Source organism: Neoarthrinium moseri (assembly GCF_022829205.1).
Source record: "Neoarthrinium moseri strain CBS 164.80 chromosome Unknown scaffold5_Wmoseri_CBS_16480, whole genome shotgun sequence".
Taxonomy (NCBI): domain Eukaryota; kingdom Fungi; phylum Ascomycota; class Sordariomycetes; order Amphisphaeriales; family Apiosporaceae; genus Neoarthrinium; species Neoarthrinium moseri.
The window spans coordinates 1038770-1060021 of NW_026055119.1; the positions used below are offsets into that span (position 1 = coordinate 1038770).

The window sequence follows — 21252 nt, forward strand, 5'->3', positions numbered from 1 at the left end:
TAAAATTTCTTGCCCTAAGGGAAATTGCAGTCACCTCGTCTTGATCACTTCACGTGATGATACCTGAACCGATTAGTAAGACTGCATCCTTCATTGGATTGCTCTCATCGGCATCTGTATGGCTTTGGCATGGATCTCGGCCTCGGGAGACCAGAGGTCAGAGGGAGACCAATGCTTTTATCAAATTGTTGGCGGAAAGGCCGAATTCCTATGATGATACCATTGTAGATATGTGGCCTTTGTAGATTGATCTTCACTTGCCCTAGCCGAGAACGGTCCAAGTTCAGAGCATTAAGAACTCTGAGCTCAGTTGGTGTCTGATACAATTTGTCTGCTTTGTAACAATTGAGAGACGTGAACCTTTTAATTGGTTCGCTAAATATCATCTTGGATGAGAGCTGATAGGTGCGTGCCCATGCTGACCGTATTTGTCACCTCTCGGCTTCACCTACAATTCCACTGGGCCGAAGGCCAGATGGCTGAGGTAGTAGGACTCGCTGGATCGATCGTGGGCATTGTTTTTTTCGGGATTCAGTTCGCTACTGTCCTCGAAACATACGTCGAAGCGATCGCCGAGTCCGACCAAAGGCTTCGCGATATCGCTTTTGGCGTTGGCGCAACTGCGTCGGCACTGAAGCAACTTCATGCTATTCTCGAAGCTGTCGAGGCTGACGAGCCCAGGACTGGGGACCAGCGTCAAGGACCGCAATAGGTTACTCGTTCGGCCAATAAATGCCAGCAGGTCTTCAGCGCAAATGAAACCGTTGGGGACCCTTCTATAGTGGATGTTAACATTTGGCAACAAACAAGCCTAAGTCGAGAATCGCGTTGGCCTAGTATAGAACGAAAAATCAAGTTACACCAGGAAAATCCGAGATGGCTCAAATAAGCCTGCTTCTACAGTTACATCTGGCTCAACTGGCTTCGTACGTTTTTTAAGTCATTGTACGGTACTATGCTGACCAAGGCTAATGGAGCAAACGCGAAGCCTATGTCTGACCCGAACGAGGAGAAGGCTCTTCGAACACTTGCCAAACACCTGATTGAACGACGGAGAACTTTCATAGCGACAGTGCCGCCAAGGCCAACAGCTGAGCAACTGCGAGAAACATTCGAGATCGTCCCGGACATCTGGATAATCACAATTGCCATCGGAGATGCAGTAGCCCGGATCAAATGGCTAACCCATCAATGAGGATTGGTCAAAGGATTGGATTGTATTACAAGAGTGGAGCCGAGGTAGACAGGTTGGTCGTATTATTTTCGTGCTTGGAGACAATGGCTAATGTATGCCTGTTCGTTGATGAGTGCGTACAACTTAATCCCAACCTTCAGCAGTCGAGGACCTGCAACCATTCCTTTCGGCTGTATGATTGAGCAGTCACACAGCGCAAACCCGCGAGACTTAGCATAATCTATAATTCATGATTGGATTATTTATTATTCCTGCCTGTGTTGCTCTTATACGAGGCAGAGCACTTCGAAAATCGAAGCATACCTCCTTTGTTCAATATGCATCGAGTCTACCACCTCTAGCTGGTATCAAAGAAGCTTGCCTGTTGCTTCAGGACGGACAAGTCCACCAACCCCATGAGTCTCCCATCCAAGCGCCGTACATTCTCCTCCCACCTCCACCACACATAAGTCACCGCGGCGGCGACGAAGATCTGCGCCATGCCCAGTCCAATGGCTGCGGACTTGAGACCGTCCCACATCCAAACTGCGTTAGGGATGGCGAGGATGAACGCGCCCGCCACGAAGTTCCGCAGAGAGGTGAAGCCTGCGTTCATGTGGGCTGTGTTGCGGAGGCATATTGAGAGATTCGCAGAGGTGAATGTGGTCGATCTTTGAATCATGGGACTTACAGTCGCGTCAAAGGCCGCCGAGCCTGCTGCTAGCGAGCCAAGCAAGAACGACACCACAGGGAAGCTCAGCTTTGCTCCAATGAAATTGAGCTCCCACATGGTCCCTTCCGCACCGCTCGTAGGCATGGTCATACAGCCTTGGATATACAAGCCGAATCCCAATGTACCGATGGAAGCAACAGTAGTAGCTGCAGCCAGTGTGGCGACATGTACCGTTGGTGTGAAGCGTTTGGCGAATGCAGACATTGAAAGAGCCACTGCTACTGCCGACGCCAAGAGAAAAGGGCCTGCAAGCAGAGCTCCCATATTAGAGGTCGATAGCATGAACGGCATGACGGAGAACAAGAGCGATAGTGAGCTAGCATAACCCCAAAGAGTGGCATAGGGCAGCAGGGAGACAAGGCACAAGAGCATCGTTGTCGGCGCGATAACAGCCCGAGGTGCCTGGAGGAGGAGTGTGCTATCAATGGCCGACGCCATGTAGGACCACGGCTTCATTCGCTGGAGGTAGTCTTTCGCAGCCACTTTCGAGAAGCTGTCATGCGGCCAATTGGGACGACTTGGACCAGCGGTGGTCTCAGCCACCGAGAACGAAGCTCTATCAAAAGTAGTCTCCGGAACACCGAAGACGATGAGCAAGACCCCAACAGAGAAGAAGCAGCTCAAGATTTCAAACTGAAGTCCGAAGCCTAGAGGACTCAAGGATGCCACACCTCCGAGAAGAGGTGCGCCCCAGGTCGTCGCCACAGAGACAGCATTGTGCACCATGACACGAGGATTCAACTCGTGGTCCTATACATCATTAGTGTTTGCATCAAAGCGGATTCAACACAGAGGCTTACAAAGAACGTATCCTGTAAGGAACCCAGCACCAACGTGTCGAACGCTCCCCAGCCAAGTCCCTGGAATACCCTCGCGGCCATGTTCTGTCCGTAGCTGTCGAGCACACTCATGCCCCACATCACTCCCACAAACATGAACGACGTCGATACCAGATACACTGGCCTTTTGCCAACCACCTTGGAGACAACTTGGCTTGCCATGCCAGTCAGTGACGAGACCATCAGGGGCACGGCAGTTAAGGCGACCGCCGCCGTGTACGACACTCCATTGCGCATTGCGATATTACTGTTTACTGAGATGTAAATTGTCTTCATTACCCCTACAAGGCTGACCATGTAGATCAGTGAGAAGAAGTTCAGGTTCTTCCTCCATGTTGGCCAGTTCTAATGAACTTGTCAGTACTGGAGAGATGTGGAGCGGAGGGTGTTACGAGACTTACCAGCGGATCTTCAGAGTCGTCACTCGGTTGCGGTGCCAGCTCAACACCTGAGTACTTGCCATTACCGTACTTGATAGTCCTTTTCGATGCGATACTAGAGAACGATAGTCTTTTGGTAGAAGCTGTCATGGGCCTCGGCGGATCCTTAGATATCGGTCGTGGCGGGCGCACACCTTTAAAGCCCTTCCCAGACGCCCCAAACGAGGGTTTCGGTAACTCCATGATAATATCCCCATCTGTTGGCGACCATATTTTGAAGAGGCTTTCTCGCGATCGAAGCGTGCCCGTTGGCGAAGAGACGAGAACGGGCTTTGGGCCTGTTGACGGCGGTATGTCTAGACGAGGTAGGTTTGGCAAATCTTTCGGCGACTCCATCGTTTCTACTGGTGTTTTAGCTCCAGAAGAGCTACGCGTTATGCTGAAGTCCGCCATAGCTCCAAAGAGCTTCTGTCTTTCAGTGATCCTCCAGTGGCACCGTGATAATGAATGTATCGGCGACGTAGGACCAGCCCGTCACGCCGTAAGCAAAATGCACGGCCAAAAAAAGTTGCGCACTCAAATTAAGAGAGATCAACTCTCGAGAATCGAAGAAAAGGACTGTAGAGAGAAAGGAATGTGAGTACTACATCCAATCCATTGGAAAGCCACCAGCGGATGAAGGTGACTCAAGACTGCCACTTCTTGATGCGCTCACACGTTATGTGCTAGAAGTCGCGTTGGCGTGTGAGATACTGGCGGACAGCAAGATGAGTGAGAGGCCGGTTGGCATAGATACGCTGTGACGTCTCGGAGGGCACAGCTGACCATGTGCCGTTGGTGGTGCGAGCCGGTCCAGGGCCCACAAAATGCCGGAGTAGCGATAACCCCAGAGGGAGATCATGCTTTGTTTCGCTTGAAGCTGTAGCCAGATCACCGTTCATATTGTAGCATAACTCTCCGACGGGTAATGGCATGAACTGGACGATCGAACGCAAGCGCGTCATTGGTCAGCGGCGGCCGGCCGTGGACGGCACTTCCACTTTGTTGTCACATAGGGGGCGATCCACGAATAGTCGTGACAGGGGCTAGTATTTGCTTCAAGGCCGCCATGAACGTCTGATCTGGTGCCCTTGCCAGGCTGCAGCGCTGTGGCTGGGCATTTGGGAGGGTGGTCAAGGTGGTGGACAACCTGCAAGCAGGTTCAGCCTCCATGCAGGAGAAGTGATGAAACTCGCTCGAGGCGGGGCACGTGTCGCAGCTTCGCATGCGATCATGGGCAAATGCTTACATAGAATGTAGGCCAACAGCACAGCACAGTGGAGGCTCGGGGCAGCAATTGGACATTGCCATTAGACAAAATTGAAAAGCTATTCCATCATCGCCATGCTGTCTAGGCGTTGAATTGATAAGACAGCTCATATCCGTAAGCTCTTGGTAGGTTGAAGTGTTGAACTATTCCTCGCAAGCCCCATGCAACCGCAGACGGTGATGCGCTGGAAATCGGCCCACCCGCCTGGGCTGGGCAGACCAGGTCCCCACGCCGCGCACCTGGAGACATGGCCATGCCATGCCATGTGGCCAACGATAAAAACACCAAACCTGCAGTCCTGCTGCAAGATATACTGCTGGCATCGGATCACTCTGTCGGGATTCTTCTTTTGAAGCAGTTAATTTACCTTTCACCGGTCTAACCCATATTGGCGTAAACCCCAAGTAGACACGCTTGGTGAAGCTTAGTGGTGTCTCTTCCCGTTGACTGTCCTTAGTATTATTACCTGGTTATGTGCTACGACTGGTAGAATATTTCCCGGCATTGGCAGGCCGGATCGGAACTTTCACAATTCTAGCCTGGTAACTGATGCTCCTGGGGTTTAAGTATCCACTTTTTGTTCTTACCACACGGCCCTATGTTTGAACATGGGATGGGATGGTGAAGATCATACGAACCACAAAACCGCAAGCCCCAAGCCAGTGAAAGCGGTGAGGAGGTGTTACCTTTCTCAGAGTTCATGACAGGCCAATCGCGTCTGTCCTTCTTGTGGAAGGGCCAGGGCTATGTCGGGTTCGTTGGAACCACACATCAGTTCCGGCAATATAAGGATGGCATTGAACCTTGCACCAAATTCATAGCCTGAGGCCGACCTGTTCGGTCTCTGTCCTTGCAGCGTATAAGTGTGATCTCGCGTATCTATATTCATATTATATGCTAGGCCACCCGGCTAATATTCAGAACTTCCAGCCGCTCTCGGCCTGTCTTTCCCAGGCACTGAATCTATGAACCGATGAACTTGCGAGTCAGCCGGGTATTTGAATAACCGTGCGTATTGAGTACGGACATAGATTCTTTCGGGGGTCTACAGGACGGGTGTAACTCAACGCAAATGGGCTCCAACGTCCGATCGGTTCCCGCCCAAGGAGCTATTGAGCCAACCCATCAGTGAATATGCGTGCACCGTATAGAGTCTACTCAAGATAGGACTAGGACCAGAGAGGAGGCTCTGCCCGGAATAGATCAGGCTGCACTTTTCATTGGCCACAGGCTGACAAGTGCTTTTGGTGGTGGCGAATCACCTGTGGGGCGCTGTACGCTAGATGGTAGGCCAGCTGTCCGTGACGCAACAGGCTTCTTATCAATATTATCATCCTGAGCCGGGTTACATACATTCCATCAGTTACCAAGCCCGGGACAACAAGCACATGGGTATCTAGGCTCAATAATCTCATTAGTCGACTATAGAAAATATCGAAAGTTGCTCCAACCAGCGCCATCCCCAAGACAACTCCGACGTCGCAGCTCGTAACTAGTGTCAGCGCTTACTCACAATGTCAACCACGACAGCTGGTATAGACACGCTGCCTAATGAGGTGTGTATATTCACGTCTCCATGGTTACGTGGATTGATGAGGAGACAGGTCCTGATCCAGGTGCTCGAGCTATTTAGCACCAAATCACTGCTGCCTTTGGCTGGCACCTGCCGGCGGTTCTACGGTCTAGTGTCCCGTCTTCACTACGCCCGGCTCGTCGAGGCGGTTGCGCTCCAGGGCCACGACCTCATCTTGGAATGCTACCATCCCAGCGCCAAGATATCCACCCCCTACATGTTCTGTGACTATATTGATACGGATGAATTTGAGAGCGCCGGCCTCGAGCCCACGCTGCGCAAGATGAACGGTCTCTACTCGCGGTTCCGCCCCGTGCTCGAGAAGGAGAACCAGCGGCCGCGCGCTCGGTACCCCACGTCGGATGTCGTCCAGGGAACGAAAGACGCGATTGTCGAGTCGCCCTCTCTCGACGTTCATCTCGACGCCGCCGAACTCTTTTCTCAACTATGCACTGTGATCAACGTCATCAAAGTCGGGCCCAAGCGCGGGCTTTTCCTCAGCTGCGTCAACATCATCGAGAGTGTGATAAGGATATGGCGGGATTGGCTGGCAGAGCAGACAGAGCTTGGCCCAAGCGAGTCGGCAAGGACAGATGTGTCACATTCGTCTATCCTCTGGACCGACTCTGCTCACAATTTTGGTCTGCGACTGAAGGTCGTTGAGAAACCAGATACGCCAGCACCGGTTCTTCTTGGGCCAGGTGAAGAAGCTCCAGTGTCTTATGTGCTGGAATACACAGGTAGGAGACTCTGGGCTCCGCGATCAAGATCGCATAGGCATGACTGATGCTGTACAGAACTCATCATTCGTACGAACCAGCTGCTCCTCAGCATGGAGAAGGCGGAGGCCCAGCAAGTGAATCATTCCAGCAAAGCCATTGTGATAGCTTCTATGTAGTATCAAGAGCTCCCTAGATGCGGCGCACGGCAGCGACCATGGTGCTACACTTGTGACAGACGGATTATATCCACACGTAAGTCCTGGAGAAGTAGCAGCATTTCACAAATGCTTTTCGAAACCACATAAAGCGAAATATGGGAAAAGAGAAAGCGATGAAAACTTGAGTAATTCAATTGCAGGCTACTTAGGTACAGTGAAAATTGGTGGTATCATCGATCGCACTGGAATAGACACCCCTGAAACTCCATTTCCCAGTGCGTCGATCGTCGCAGAACTCCCTTTCCGTCCGTGATTTATCAATTCGTATGGATGCGGCACCCTCTGACCCCCCCTTTCTGGAGTGATGCAATGATTCTGATGGTGATGAAAAAGAGGCGCATGATTCAACCACCTTACCAAAAGGTGTCCCCTTCGCCCTTTGCACAATAAACCGCGCTGTTCTGTTTCGCAACAAGCCATGTGCATTGCGATTCGTCGCCCTTAATACACCCCCAGATTGTTCGAGGGGCGTCGTTGACACTTCTACTTCCGTATGGCTATGACGTACTGTACAGACACGTCTCTTTGGTCATCTCGTGCCTAGACGGAGACGTCGAAGCCGAGGTTCCTCTCCATCACTTCCCCATATAGACGTATCCTGTAGAAACATGTGTGGTCTGCACCATAGTTGTTGAGCGCCCTAACCACCACATGGTTCGTCTGTGCATTGAGGTTCTCAAGCTCCCTATTCAGACGGTGCAGCTGTATACCGTCGCCAGTGGTGCGATCCTCATATGTCATCTGGCCAATCTTGACGAAGCCCTGGTGCAGAATCCTTTCGGCAGGCGTATTCGGGAACTGGGCTTCCGACCACGCCTGCACCGTCTGGCGCAGGTGCAGGTCCTCGAAGGTGGCCCAGACCTCAATGTCCTTGGGCATGGCACCCGCGTCCAGGGTTGCGCCGGGTAGAATGTGCTCAACCACCAGATGCTGTGGTATAATATCCCGGCTGATGATAATACTGACATTGTTGGTACCCACGCCGCGGCCTTTGATGTCTGGTCCTGCACAAAAGCACTCACCCTCCTCGGTCCACGGCATGATGGCAAAGACGGCCGGCAGCGGTTTATAGCCATCGCGATCATACCATTGCTTGCTCTTGTGCTTATACCTAGGCACCTTCCACTTGGGAGAAGTCAGAGTAGGGTCGATCACCGCCCCTGATCCCACACTGAAAAAGTTGACATTTCCAGATAGGTGCCCGAGCGTGGCCCTGCTTCCTGCACTAGCAGCAGCATCCAACTTCAGGTCGTTGACGTATTTCTTGACCGTAGCCTCGACTATGGCCGCCATCTGTGATTTGCTCATACCCGGCGGTGGGTCATGCTTGTATTTTTCCAGCTTCTCCTCAAGTTCTTTGACGCGCTCGGAGAGATATTGTACCTCCTTTCCTGACCCTTCTTTGACGATGCTGTCGACAAGCTCGTCGAACTCGTCACGGGTGACCAGGTTCTTGTCCTTCAATGTCTTGTTGACCTCATCGAGTGTGGCCTTTCGCTCCTTCTCTGTCATGTTTTTGACTTCCTCTTTCACAGATGGGCCCAGAAGCTTGGTCACCTCATGTTGGTTACTTGTGAGCCACGATTTCCATCCCTCCGCTATCTCCATACCCGTTTTGTTCGTGAAGATGGGTTTTCTTTCTGCATTTCCGATGTAGCCCTCTTGTTCCAATCGCTCTTTAATCGCAGTCCAGTTGGGCCCTGTAAATTCAGACAACAAATCCTTGTCCTTTCTCGAATACGCCTTGATGTTCTCCCATACTTCGTAGGGGACAGAACTCTTTCCGTCTTTGTCCTTGGGTACGACAATCACCGCCTGTTCACTTTCAGACTCATTCATGCTGTCCCGAATGACTTTGTTGACCTCTGAACTTTCAGGTGCACTTTGAGTAGATAATGACGGCCAATTTGGTAGCCTGGATCGAACAGCGCCCGTGATTTCTGACAGATCGAATTCTGGGTCGCGACTTGCTTGAAATGCCACGATTGCGAAAACCAGAGCGAGTAGCAACCACCAATAGCGCCAGACGGTGGCCGCAAATTCTTGGGCCGCCTCCTTGATGGTATCTAAGTATGATGGGCCGCCCGGAGGTATCAGGCCTTCCGGACGCGGTGGAACAGGCCCCCGTGGCGCACGACCTTGCTGTAGCGGTGGTAGCGGCACGTCCTTGACCACAGCAGGAGGCCTGATTGGGGCCTTGGTTTGGGTACCGCCAGAGGGCTGGGGCGGTGGTCGAGGGATGTCCTTGACCACAGCAGGCGGTCTCGTCGGGGCCTTGGGTTGAGCACCGCCAGAAGGCTGGGGAGGCGGTCTCGGCACGTCCTTGACCACAGCAGGTGGTCTCGTTGGGGCCTTGGATTGATTGCCACCAGAAGGCTGTGGGCCAGACTGGTTGACATCCGGGTACAACGGAGGCTTTGGCTTCTGGAATGGCGGGTTAGGCTTGATGGTGCCGTCATCCATGTTGGGCAACCTCATTCTTTGACGCAGATCCTCGGCCCGCTGTATTTGCTCCGGAGTAAGGTCCGATTGAGTGGTGAAGGGGTACGGATCCTTAGGTCCTTGCACCTTATCTGGTTTGGTGTATGCCATGCGATCACTCAACTCTCGCGTCCGTTGCACATCCATCTGAGGGACATACTGGGTGGAACTTGCAGATGGGCTCACTGATCGACTTAGAGACCTAAATCCACCATCGCTGCCATCAGTGTGAACAGTAGACATAGGTGAAGATCTAGATCGCCCGCCACTGCTAGTGGTGTTTTCGCTAGGCGTAGGAAGCTTATGGACGCTTGGTGCTTGACTAGGAGCCCGCTGAGGCGGCAAATCATCAACGATAGGCTGCTGTGTAAGTGCTTGGTCCGGTGACGGTGACTGAGCAGGCGACAGTGGCGGAGCGGGTGAATCAGCGTTGCGTACAGGTCGTTGGTCTACCGGTACCGTCTGTTCTATTTCTGGCTCCTCCAAGATAGGTGCTCGAACGGGGGGAGGTTGCTGGGTTGGAGCCTCTGGCTGGCCTGGTTGAGATTGTGGAGGAAGAGACTCGGGTCGCACCACATGGGGCGTTGGCCTGAGTACGGGCGTACGAACGTCGGCTGAATCGAAGAGATCATCCTCGAGGCTGAAGGTTCGGTTTGAAAGAACAGATGCATACCCACCTGCCATTCCATACTTCGAGGCCAAAGTGGAAGGCGGTTCAGAAGGGTGTCGTCTGCTAGCGTAGGGCGTCTCATACGGGTTCGGGAGGCCACCTCTGACGAGTTTCCGGCGTGCTTCTTGGTCCGTCAGATTCCACACGTCGCCCTGGTGAGGCTGGTAGTTGGGTGGCAACGGGGGCCGTGTACGCCCCAGTGGCCCAATCTCGTCAGTACCCAGCAAGTTGGTGCGTGGAAAGTTCGGGGCAGGTGCTGCTGAGCCCTTTTGAGCACTGCTGTTCGGACCGGAAGACACATTGTAGAGCTGCTCCCAGAGATCCTCTTCGATTCTCTGGTCATCAGCCTCCTCAGGTGTCGGGTCCACAGCGCCGCCTCGGTCAGGGACTATCTCATTATTTTCGCCATAGAAGTCGTCATGGGCGGCAGGAAGGGGCACGCCGCCGTCTTGGTTGTTGATCCTGCGGGCAGCGCTCTGTCTTGTCCTGGGAGCCATCTTGCTTCAGGTGTGGCTCGATGCGCCACGCAAGGTTACTGCATAAATAGTGGTCAGTGAGACGTGCTGACGGGGAAGCGATGAAAATAACTAGGATTCTCAAGACCTTGTTGTCGCCTCTCGCTAATCGCCAGTCCAGGTGACATGAAGCTTGGTCCTACCCGCGAATTTGCAAGTTGAGATGAGATACGTGGGTGAGGAACTTGCCGTGCGTGGCCCAGCAAGCAAGGGGAAAGTGAGTCGGGGGAAGGGAGAAGAAAAAGAAGAGGCTTTTATTTACCCATAAAAGTGGTATCCGGAAACCCGACTTTTTGGAGGAAGGCGAACGGTAAGGTTGTGACGGTGATAGTTGATAGATAATGGTCCAGCTGGACTAGCTTCTTGATGTGTGAATCGGTAGCTCGATTGGGGATATCCTCTGCTTTCGTTCTTTGAGCTCCCGAAAGCAGGCGTACTGGAGAGGTACTAGACAACGACTGGCTCTGGCCGTCAATGGTCGTCAATATCAATGTTGACCGGACCCGGCGCCAGGTCAAGATATTGTCGGTCTTTCAACAAAGCCTGGAGCTGCGGAACCGACGCGCATCTCATCTCATGGTCTAGCAGCTTCGGTGCGACATGGATGCGGCCGTAGAGACGATTGTTCCTGGTCGCTTTGGGAAAGGTCGCATGTTGAAAGTCAAAGAGGCGTCTGAAGCGGGGCTATGGCTTGGGATGGAAGACACTCTGCTGCCACTCAGTGTCACCGAATTCGTTGCATCCCGAGACTCTCTCTATTTCATTGTTGCTGGGTGTCCAGGAATGCGCCGGCTTTCGCTGGACCCATGGCGCGTCGCGTCAATCGGCGGCTGCAGGTCGCAAAGAGACCAAGCTGGCACCAGGCACTCGGAACGGCGGGGACAGTCACGTGATGGCCTGCTATAAGACAAAACTCAACACCTGGCATGCTCCACGCCGGCAGTAGCCACTGAGCAACCGGCGACAAAGCAGCGCAGGGTATCAGTACAGAAACCAGAGTGGTTTAAAATATTCTAACCTGACCTGTCCTGTCATGGCTCAGCATATCACCTGGTCAAGCGAGTGGTGTCTGCCCAGGTCCTTGCGTGGGTGATTGCGAACTTGAACGAGTACCTAAGTTGGGTAGGTGCTCATTTCGTATCAATGATCCCTCAGCTCAATTGGCACCGTAGCTGGGCTATGTATGTCCGTGTATACGGATAGACAGGCTGGATTATAGGTTGCCGGGTATGAATGCAGGCAGTGTTGACATGGGTTTCCCGCATCTACAGACTACGGCATTGGAGATTCGTAGCATCCTGCTATACACTCTGGTCAGACCCCTCACATGAATCGTGCGTGCCGAACGCTACGAGCTGCTCGACGCTATCTTGGTCGAATCAGGACCGCGGCCATCACAGGCGGTGAAGATTTATTATGGACCTCCAGGTGCTGAGGAAGATCAATTGAATGGGGGAGGGAGGGGAGGCAAAGTTGGCAAGGGACCTCCCTCAGGAGGGGTCGACACGCAAGACGCAGTCGGCCGTCCGTCGGCGGCGCCCCAATTGCCCCCCATTGCCCCCCCATTGTCCCCCCATTGTCCCTCCCCCCTTGATTGCCATGTCAAGCAGCCAGGCCCAGCTTTGATGGAACGGAGCACCTTAACTGATCCCCTTATCCAACCAGGCCCGACCAGGCCCACCCCGTGGGCGGCGGCGGGCGTGAAACTTGGACGGGAGTTTGTCCAACCCCACCAAGCCTCATTTGCTGCAGACAGCCTCCAGACCCGACCCAAGGCAAAATAAATCTCATTTAAATAATAGCGAGTAAGGACCTCAGCCCGCCTGACCGCTCGCACCTCACAGTGTCGTTATTTCCTGCCCTCAGTCCTCGCCGATACCCAATTGAACTCGCCGTCAGACGTCAAAATGGCTGTAGGAACTGTATTGATCACTGGGTAAGCTTTGACCGTTGCGCCCCTGATTCCACATCCACGGGCTTGAGGCGGGGGGAGCAACCCCTCGCCCCAACACCCCGCCATCGCCATCACCGTCGCTGTCGCCATCGCCATCGCCATCGCCATAGCGAGTCCGGCCGCGCCCCGCGCCCCCTTCAACGAAAGAAACCACATACGAACCCCCGAGTTGTTCTGCGCTGACATGTGCGTTCGTTCTGCAGTGGCACCGGCTACATTGGCTCCTTCACCTCGCTGGCCCTGCTGGACCACGGCTACGATGTCGTCATCGTAGACAGTCTCTACAACTCGTCCGAGGTCGCCCTCGACCGCATCGAGCTCATCTGCGGCAAGCGACCTGTCTTCCACAAGGCCGACATCACCGATGAGGCCGCCCTCGACAAGGTCTTCGCCGCCCACCCGGCCATCGACAGTGTCATCCACTTCGCCGCCCTCAAGGCCGTCGGCGAGTCGGCCGAGATCCCCCTCGAGTACTACCGCGTCAACGTCGGCGGCACCCTGTCCCTGCTCAGCTCCATGGCCAAGCACAATGTCACCAACATCGTCTTCTCCTCGTCGGCCACCGTCTACGGCGATGCCACCCGCTTCGAGAACATGATTCCCATCCCCGAGCACTGCCCCATCGGCCCCACCAACACCTACGGCCGCACCAAGGCCATCGTCGAGGGCGTCATCGAGGACTTTATCAACGCCCAGCGTCAGAACGCCCAGAAGGCCGGCAAGCCCTTTGAGCAGTGGAACGGCGCCAACCTGCGTTACTTCAACCCCGCCGGTGCCCACCCCACCGGTATCATGGGCGAGGACCCCCAGGGAGTCCCCTACAACCTGCTCCCGCTGCTGGGCAAGGTCGCCACTGGAGACCGCCCGAAGCTGCTGGTCTTTGGCGATGGTAAGCTGATCCCTTTACCCCCCGAGAGTGCTGGAGGATAAACTTACTTAAAAAAAAAAAACCCCCCCAGACTACCCTTCAAGAGACGGTACCGCCATCCGCGATTACATCCACGTCGTCGACCTGGCCAAGGGCCACTTGGTTGCGCTGAATTACCTGCGTGAGAAGAAGCCCGGTGTCAAGGCATGGAACTTGGGATCTGGCCGTGGCAGCACCGTCTTTGAGATGATCAAGGCCTTCAGCAAGGTCGTTGGCCGCGACATGCCCTACGATGTCGTGCCGCGCAGACAGGGCGACGTCCTCGACCTGACTGCCAACCCTACCCGCGCCAACCAGGAGCTCAACTGGAAGACGGAGCTCACCATGGAGAACGCCTGCGAGGACCTGTGGCGATGGGTGTCGAACAACCCCAAGGGCTACAGGCAGGAGCCGCCGCCGGAGCTGCTGGCCGCCGTCAAGGCCAAGACGTCATAGTTCCGACCAAGAGCAGAGCGCGATTGTTGGTCGTGGGTGTAGACAAGGCAGGACACGGCATTCCCCTACGATTTGTGCATAGCATTGAATAGACAAAAAGACAAAACACTCATATATATATATATATGCCATCCAGTCGTGCGCAACCCCTCTGCACGGTGTAGCAGTAGTATTGACTCCGATGTCTGCCAACTACCAACCACAACAGAGTCAAAAGTCTTGCACCAACGCTCCCCTGCCGAGTTCCGATGACTTTTCATATTTGCCCAGCTCAAATAATGGAGTCGACCTCACCGATGACCTCGAGATCCTGGATGGAAAGTTCGAATCCTTAAAACAACCACGAGTGGACCAGTTCGAGGGTTGACGCCAAACAAGCTGTCCAGTTCGGCCTGTCGGGTCCGAGCCCAAGCGACCGCGAAAGGTAAAGTTGTCGCTCACAAATGGAGCCCAACCGCAGTAACGGACTACTAGACAATGGCCCTCTACGGCCCGGAATCTACCCCAGGATGCATGCACCTGTCGAGATTGGTAATTGACTTTGGGTAGGCAGGCGTCAAAATGCACAGGTGGCCGCGTACTTCATGCGTTCATCTGAGGCGATGCAGCTTCGTTACGGGGAAAGCTTGCAGCCGTTAGGCCATCCTGCTGCCGTCCTCTGCGTGCCTCTCATGCCTGTCAAGCCAGTCGACAGCAGCTTGGCAGCGCTTGTCCCAACCTGGTCGAGGCAGTGCACAGGGATCATCGCCAATGGAGCCCCCAGCTCGCCAACCAGCCGGCATCCATGGATCCCATTCCCAGCCCCATCCGAGAGCTGCTGCAAGTGGCCAAGCTCTGGCACAGTGGCCTGGCAAGCAACTCCTGTCTCATGACGGCGCATTGAATGCGGCTCTCCGTTTCATCGTTTCATCGTTTCATCGCCCGGCGAGCTTCCTCGTTTTTTCCTTCCCTTCATCTCATGTCTGCTGATGATCGTTTCACGAGTTCTTGGGTCCAGGTCTTGGTCTTCTTCACTCTCTGGATTTCGATTTCTTTTGAAGCTCGACATCCCTACATAGATACAGCACAGCTCATTGCGCCAAGCTGCATGATCCCGGTCGCAGCTCGGTGTCCAGAAACCATAATCCCTTCTCCACCAATTTCCCAAGGCTGATTCAGCCGTGAGGCTGTGAGATGTTCTGTGGACGTGGGCTATAGTGCCTGGGCATTGCGCGTCGTCGCCCTCTTCTGACCCGATACATCAGGACCTCGGTGACAGGACCTTATCGGTCACTGACTGCGCGCAACTTACCATTGTGCCGGGCATCTTGTCAAACCCTCGTCGGCATCACTAGGGTCAAATCACCGCGTCGCCGGCGGTCCGCATGTCACAATGCCGGGAGTAATCGACACCATGGAATATATCTCCAACCAAGACCGGCGGCAGGACCGACTTCAAGAATTAGGTCGTGAATGGGGGCTAGACCCGTCTCCGCTTCCTTCTCCGCTGCTGCGTCCAGAGGGGACCGTATCAGTAACCACTTCAAACGATGATATGCACGCGGAGGCGCTTCTCAAGCAGCACCGCGAGACAGACCAGGCACAGCAAAACAAGGGCGGTCTTTCTAGAGCTTTCACCACCAAGAAGAAGGGCTGGGAGTACAAGGAGATCTATAGTGCTCTTGTTACGCATGTCGCGAATAAGGGGTCGCCCGGTGTGGCAGAGGCTCTTATCCTGAAACTTAATCTCGTTGGTGGTAACGTCAACCTGGCCCAGAAAAGCCGGACGAGCATGTTATCAAGGAGAAAGAGCTTGGACTTGGCCGAGCGCAGTCAGGTCCTCCAGAAGGCGGTGGAGAACAGGCACAAGGAAATGGTACAAGTCTTACTGCCATTTGCCGATGCTCTGAGCCTGGATACGGCTCTACCGATAGCTATGCGGAATCAAGATTCATCTATTGTCGAGATGTTGGTCAGGTACGGAGCGAGTGCCGCACAAACCGCCGAAGGCCAGGATGCCTTCAGGCACGCATGCGGCGTCGGAGGCGAAGCAGATATGGTGGCCATGATCTTGTCGTCGGAAGGTCGGCCGCCGGAGGCTTGGATATCGCAATCAATGGTCGAGGCTGCCAGAGCCGGGTGTTTGAATACGGTACTGGCCCTGAGTCGTTCGACAGCCGACGGGAACCACGACAGCGCAGCAGCACTGAAGGCAGCAGTGGCCCTTGGACGACGAGATATTGTGCTGGCGCTGGTTCTCGGAGATAAGCCCCCGAGCCAGCCTGGTCTGAATGAGGCGTTCGACCAGCTTATGACCCACCAGAATATCAACCCCAACGAGAAGATGGCAATGGCAGAGGTCTTGCTTTGCGCTGGGGCGGAAGGTGACCTCGTTGCCCAGGCCTTGGTACACGCCAGCGCCACGTACTTTATCGAAATGGTGCATCTCCTGGTCTCGTATGGTGCATCGATTGAGTATCAAGATGCCATCGCTGTGCGGAAAGCTGTTTCAACAGGCAAGCTTGACCTGGTGGACATAATGCTGAACGGGCAGTCGCAACTTAGCTCGGCGCACGCAACAGAGTGCGTGGAGCTTCTACCAAAGAAGATGCGATTCGAAGACAGATATACGTTTCTTAGCTTGTTACTGCGGAAGGGGGCGAACGGGCCGCCACTGGATGAAGCGCTGATCGATGCAACAGAGGCCGGAGACGTGGAAACGGCGAAGCTACTCCTGACACCCCTATTTCCTGGCGGCAAGATGGTCGGGAACCAAGACCTTAAGAGAGGACCACGAAGCATGGTTTTCGAGCGGCATGCGATCGCCTCAACGGACCACAAAGGAGCACTGGCGTTGCAGATAGCCGTTAAAAACAAGAACGTCCCTATCGCGAAGCTGATATTAACGAATAAGCCGCCGTCAAACGATGCCATGGCTCAAATCTTCCCCAGTGTTAGGAACCTGTCAAAACTTGACCGCTTTCAACTTACTGAAGCTTTCCTCGGAGCCGGCTTGTTTGGCCCATGTGTTCACTCGGCGCTGGAGAATGTTATAGACGAAACTCCACCCCATAGGGATGATCGGTTAATTGCCCTGTTCTTGAGGTCCAACGCCGATGTCAACTTCAACGAAGGTGCTGGTATCACAGCCGCCATTGCGCAGAAGGATGTGAACCTGCTGAGCAGGTTGCTGAAGAGCAACCCGACCCCTCGGATCGCTGCAAAGGCGGTACCGAGGGCAATGGAAGTTGAGGATCCGAGAAAGAAAACTCAGATGATCACTATGCTACTCGGGGTAGGCGCTGCTGAAGGAGGACCCGAGGTTTCTGCTGCCTTGGCGACGTTGACAAAGTCTGCTCCCGTCGACAAGGATTTACTAGCTGCGTTGCTTCAACACGGTCACGCCGACGTCAACGCAAATGAAGGTCGTGCGGTTGTCAATGCAGTCAGTAATCCTGACTCGGCTCTGCTCGAGACAGTCCTGTCCCTTGGCAAGCCAAACCAAGGCACCCTCGAGCGTGCTATGAAAAGCCTTGGCCAAGTCCCGTCGAGTCCAGCGAAGGCCCAGAAACTAGACATTCTGTTACGGAGAACATCCTCAAAGAGCACGATGAGTCAGCTTCTAGTTGACGAAGTTCAGCATGTACTCAAAATTCCCCCACCGCAGCGGAATCTTGCTGTGTTGAAGACGCTTCTGGCCAACGGTGCAGATATCAACGCTTACAATGCCGAAGCCCTCTGCAGAGCCGTAGCGGCCGCTGACGGACCGATGGTCGACCTCTTGTTCTCCGCGCGACCAAATCCACACTCGTTGTCCTTCGCCATGCCACACGCCCTTAGAATACAGGACTTGATGGATCGTCTCACGTTTGCGCAACGGATTCTGGAAGCTGGCATTCCGCCCACGGAAGTGAATCGTGCTCTGGTGTTTGCGGTAAACACATATCCTGACGATATCCCCCTCATCAACTCTTTACTCGCCCACGCAGATACGAAGGATGGCATAGCCCTCATTGAGGCTATCAAGATGGAGAAGCAGGACATCGTGGAGCTGATTCTCCATAAGAAGAGCTTCTCGGTGGATGTTTTGAACTCTGGGTTCGCCCAAGCGACGAGGGGCAAGAATAAAAGGTCGCGAAGTCTGTCGTGTAGCAATCTTCTGAAGGCCGGTGCGTCTGGTGAGGTAGTGTCAGATGCCCTGCTCGCTGCGGCTTCGGACGGAGATGTCGACTTCGGTTCAATACTCGTTCAAAATGGCGGAAGCGTCGAGCACAAGGATGGCCAAGCTATAGTCGCAGCCTGCAAATCCGGAGCTGCTGATGTCCTTGGCATGCTCCTATCTGGAGACTCAAACGTGAGCCAGCAAACACTTCAGAAGGGGTTCCAGGCAGCAACTGAGATATCCGACCTTGCGCGGCGGGCAGATATCTTCAAGCTTCTCTTGCAACGGGGTGTTACGGGCGAGGTTGTCGATGCTCAACTGGTCTCGGCGGGACGATTTGGTGATAACGGAACCAATCTCGTGAGACTGCTATTAGTGTATGGTGCAAGCCCTGATTTTAATGAGGGCGAAGCAGTGGAGAAAGCGACCAGCAGCGCTTTCCTTCACAATCTTGAGATGCTTCTTGGCATCCGCGAAGTTGGCGGCAAGCAAAAGAAGCCCTCGTCGCACACCTTGCTGAAAGCGATGGAGGCCTGCTGGAATCTGAGCAGGGATGTTCGCTTCACCGTACTGGAATGGATCTTCAAGGCTGGCAAGCCTGTGCCAAACGCCGTGCACGCAGCCTTGACGAAGGTCGTAAACGAGGAAGAGCCGGAGGAGCGCGTCATTCAGTTGTTGGTGGCCAACAGGGCATCACCAACCGCCAATGGCTGCCAAACACTCATTGATGCAACGCGAACACTGTCAGCATCCCAGTTCACGCAACTGCTCGAATCCAAAATCACCCCAGAGGAAGCTTCATTAGCGTTTGGCAAGGCTTTCGTCCCCGATAATTCAAAGTCATGGCTGTCAGAAAGAGGACTCGAGATCGCGCGTTGTCTACTGAGGAAAGGGGCTGGAGGAGATGCTGTTGGGTCGGCTTTTGTGGCTGTCCTGGGAGTATATGCGGCAAATCCTGGCAGCGTGGCCGATAGCTTCGTCGAGCTGTTGCTCAAGTATGATGCTGATATCAACTATAACCGTGGAGAGGCTCTCCAGATTGCTGCAACTCAGGATAGCCCTGGGTTGTTGCGAAGGCTACTGCGAGAGAAGCCGAACTCAGAAGCACTTACAATGGCATTCCCTATGATATTCGACACCGACGGCGACGAAGACCGGGTGCATGAGTCGATTAGCCTCTTCACTGAGTATCATGGCGGAGACAACCACATCGATACCATGTTCAATCATCCAGGTTCTGAACCTGTTGTCATACGCGCGTTATCACGCTTCCCAAGATCTACAAAGATCCTCCAGGCTCTTCTTGACGTGGGCTACTACCATGACCAAGTCACTACAGCCAGGGTCATACCGGAACTCGAGGGTGACGAACAAGTAAACTTGTTGACCTGGACGATTTTGCAACCTCAGAAAAAGATCAGCAGTGGTGTCATCAGCCTTCTCATTGATGCAGGCGCAAAGGTCAACTTCGAAACACGCACATCACGTACGACGCCGCTGATGCTAGCGATACAGTCGCGAAGGCAAGATATTGTGAAGTCACTTCTCCTTGCTGGCGCAGAGGTTGACGTGACAGATGCGACAGGACGCTCGCCCTTATCTATGGCGTCTGCCGTCGGCGGTGAACTGGCCATCACGATGATGTCTAACCTCTTAGCTGCTGGTGCCTCTAGGAACGATGGGTCGTTGCACAATGCCGCCCGCGAGCTCAATTTGCAGGCAATGCAGATTCTCGCTGAATACAAACACGATCCTGACTTTCCGAGCCCACAGCATGGCGGCCGAAGCGCTCTCGGTGAGCTGTGTCTCCATGCTGCAGACTCGGGAGAGATCACAGCTCTGCGGGAAAAGGCAATGGAGAAATGCATCAACTTCTTGCTCCAGGATACTGACATTACTCTCCACTCGGACGGAAAATCGGCCCTGCTCCTCGCCCTCGAATCTGCTGATCCTCTTACTACCACCAAGGTGCTTCTTCGCGCAGACATGTGGAAGTTCATCAATAAGCCATTCAATCAGTATACAGACGGAGAGTTCACGTACTCGCCAACTCAATACGTGGCCCGCGTTCTACCGCAAACAGATGTCACCCCCGAGTTACTTAAGCTCCTCAAAGCCAACCGTGGGACAGACGTTTACTACGCAAATTCGGGCGCTCAACCAGAAGGTGCAATTGGCATGCCAAAGCATGTGGAGCTCGAGGATCAGGACCGAAAGGCAATGCTAGCCCGTAAAGCGCGCGAGGATGAGGAGCATGCCCTCGCCATCAACCGTACAAAGGAGCTTGCCGCTGTTCAAGCTCAGATCTGGGCAAATCAAGCCGAGCTGGAGGATGCACGAAAGAAACGCTCGCATAACTCAGACCTCAGCGCCATCAATGAACGGGCTCGACTGGAGGAGGAGCTCTTCACCAAGGCGCTGGCTCAACAGCGCGCCAGGCAGAGCCAAGAGGTCGCGCATCAGCAGGCGCTGACCGAGGCCTCGCGCCGGCGGGTGCAGGAGATCGGCGACACGGAGTTTGCGCTCGAGACCCAGAAGCAACAGCGGATGATCGAGTGGGAGCGGGACCTCGGCAACGAGCGCGTCGGCAACGCCACGCAGCTGAGCAGCATCCGGTTGCGGGAGCGCGAAGAGATTGAGCGTATGGACCAGGCCGCCGACGGCAGGTTCAAGGACCGCATCGCGCAGCAGAAGAGGCTGGTGGACAGCCAGAGCAGTCTCGCGGCGAACCTGGGTAATGGGGCTACCGCGAGCGGGAGGAAACAGATTGGGTATGTCACGGGCGAGGTGCCCTGATATCTGGCGTTTCAGTCATCTGGGCTGCTGTCTTCAGTCTGTATATAAAGCACGGCGTCCATGTCTTGGGAAGTCATGGAACGGAGTCTAGTCTTTGTCTACTTTTATGTATAAAACGAATCTCAGATATTAATATGAGGCCTGGTTCCACTCGGGCCTTGGCATAAATGCATAGCAATACGATTCGTGCCTTGGGTTCGGGCAACTATCTACATCGCCACTGAGATACTTCGGACTTGACTGCTTGTAGCCATGGGGATTTGCCTCACTTGGGGAACTCTAATCATGCTTAACTCAAGACCGAGGTTTGAGTCACTTGCTCGGTCCCGAAGACTGAACGGATTCATCCCCGGCGCTAATGCAGTTGTCTAACGTCGTCAGAGC

At 54.2% G+C, this 21252-nt stretch overlaps 6 protein-coding genes across 6 annotated transcripts; 4 read left to right on the forward strand and 2 right to left on the reverse strand.

Annotated features, from left to right (window-relative positions):
- Nucleotides 1-415: 415 nt before the first annotated feature.
- On the forward strand, nt 416-712 carry JN550_002519 (uncharacterized protein; the record flags this gene model as incomplete). The annotated part of the gene is made up of 1 exon (XM_049313824.1): nt 416-712. One exon carries the CDS (start codon nt 416-418, stop codon nt 710-712), a length of 297 nt encoding a protein of 98 aa, XP_049175810.1.
- An 820-nt stretch (nt 713-1532) lies between these two features.
- On the reverse strand, nt 1533-3522 carry JN550_002520 (uncharacterized protein; the record flags this gene model as incomplete). The annotated part of the gene is made up of 3 exons (XM_049313825.1): nt 1533-2657; nt 2708-3091; nt 3148-3522. The coding sequence occupies 3 exons, from the start codon at nt 3520-3522 to the stop codon at nt 1533-1535; spliced, it is 1884 nt and encodes a 627-aa protein (XP_049175811.1).
- Nucleotides 3523-5949: 2427 nt separating this feature from the next.
- JN550_002521 (uncharacterized protein) lies at nt 5950-6906 on the forward strand (the record flags this gene model as incomplete). Its single annotated transcript, XM_049313826.1, has 3 exons — nt 5950-5991; nt 6040-6748; nt 6806-6906. The coding sequence occupies 3 exons, from the start codon at nt 5950-5952 to the stop codon at nt 6904-6906; spliced, it is 852 nt and encodes a 283-aa protein (XP_049175812.1).
- Nucleotides 6907-7488: 582 nt separating this feature from the next.
- JN550_002522 (uncharacterized protein) lies at nt 7489-10596 on the reverse strand (the record flags this gene model as incomplete). The annotated part of the gene is made up of 1 exon (XM_049313827.1): nt 7489-10596. The coding sequence occupies one exon, from the start codon at nt 10594-10596 to the stop codon at nt 7489-7491; it is 3108 nt and encodes a 1035-aa protein (XP_049175813.1).
- A 1925-nt stretch (nt 10597-12521) lies between these two features.
- JN550_002523 (uncharacterized protein) lies at nt 12522-13931 on the forward strand (the record flags this gene model as incomplete). Its single annotated transcript, XM_049313828.1, has 3 exons — nt 12522-12550; nt 12772-13457; nt 13528-13931. 3 exons carry the CDS (start codon nt 12522-12524, stop codon nt 13929-13931), a joined length of 1119 nt encoding a protein of 372 aa, XP_049175814.1.
- Nucleotides 13932-15303: 1372 nt separating this feature from the next.
- JN550_002524 (uncharacterized protein) lies at nt 15304-20868 on the forward strand (the record flags this gene model as incomplete). Its single annotated transcript, XM_049313829.1, has 1 exon — nt 15304-20868. The coding sequence occupies one exon, from the start codon at nt 15304-15306 to the stop codon at nt 20866-20868; it is 5565 nt and encodes a 1854-aa protein (XP_049175815.1).
- Nucleotides 20869-21252: the final 384 nt, after the last annotated feature.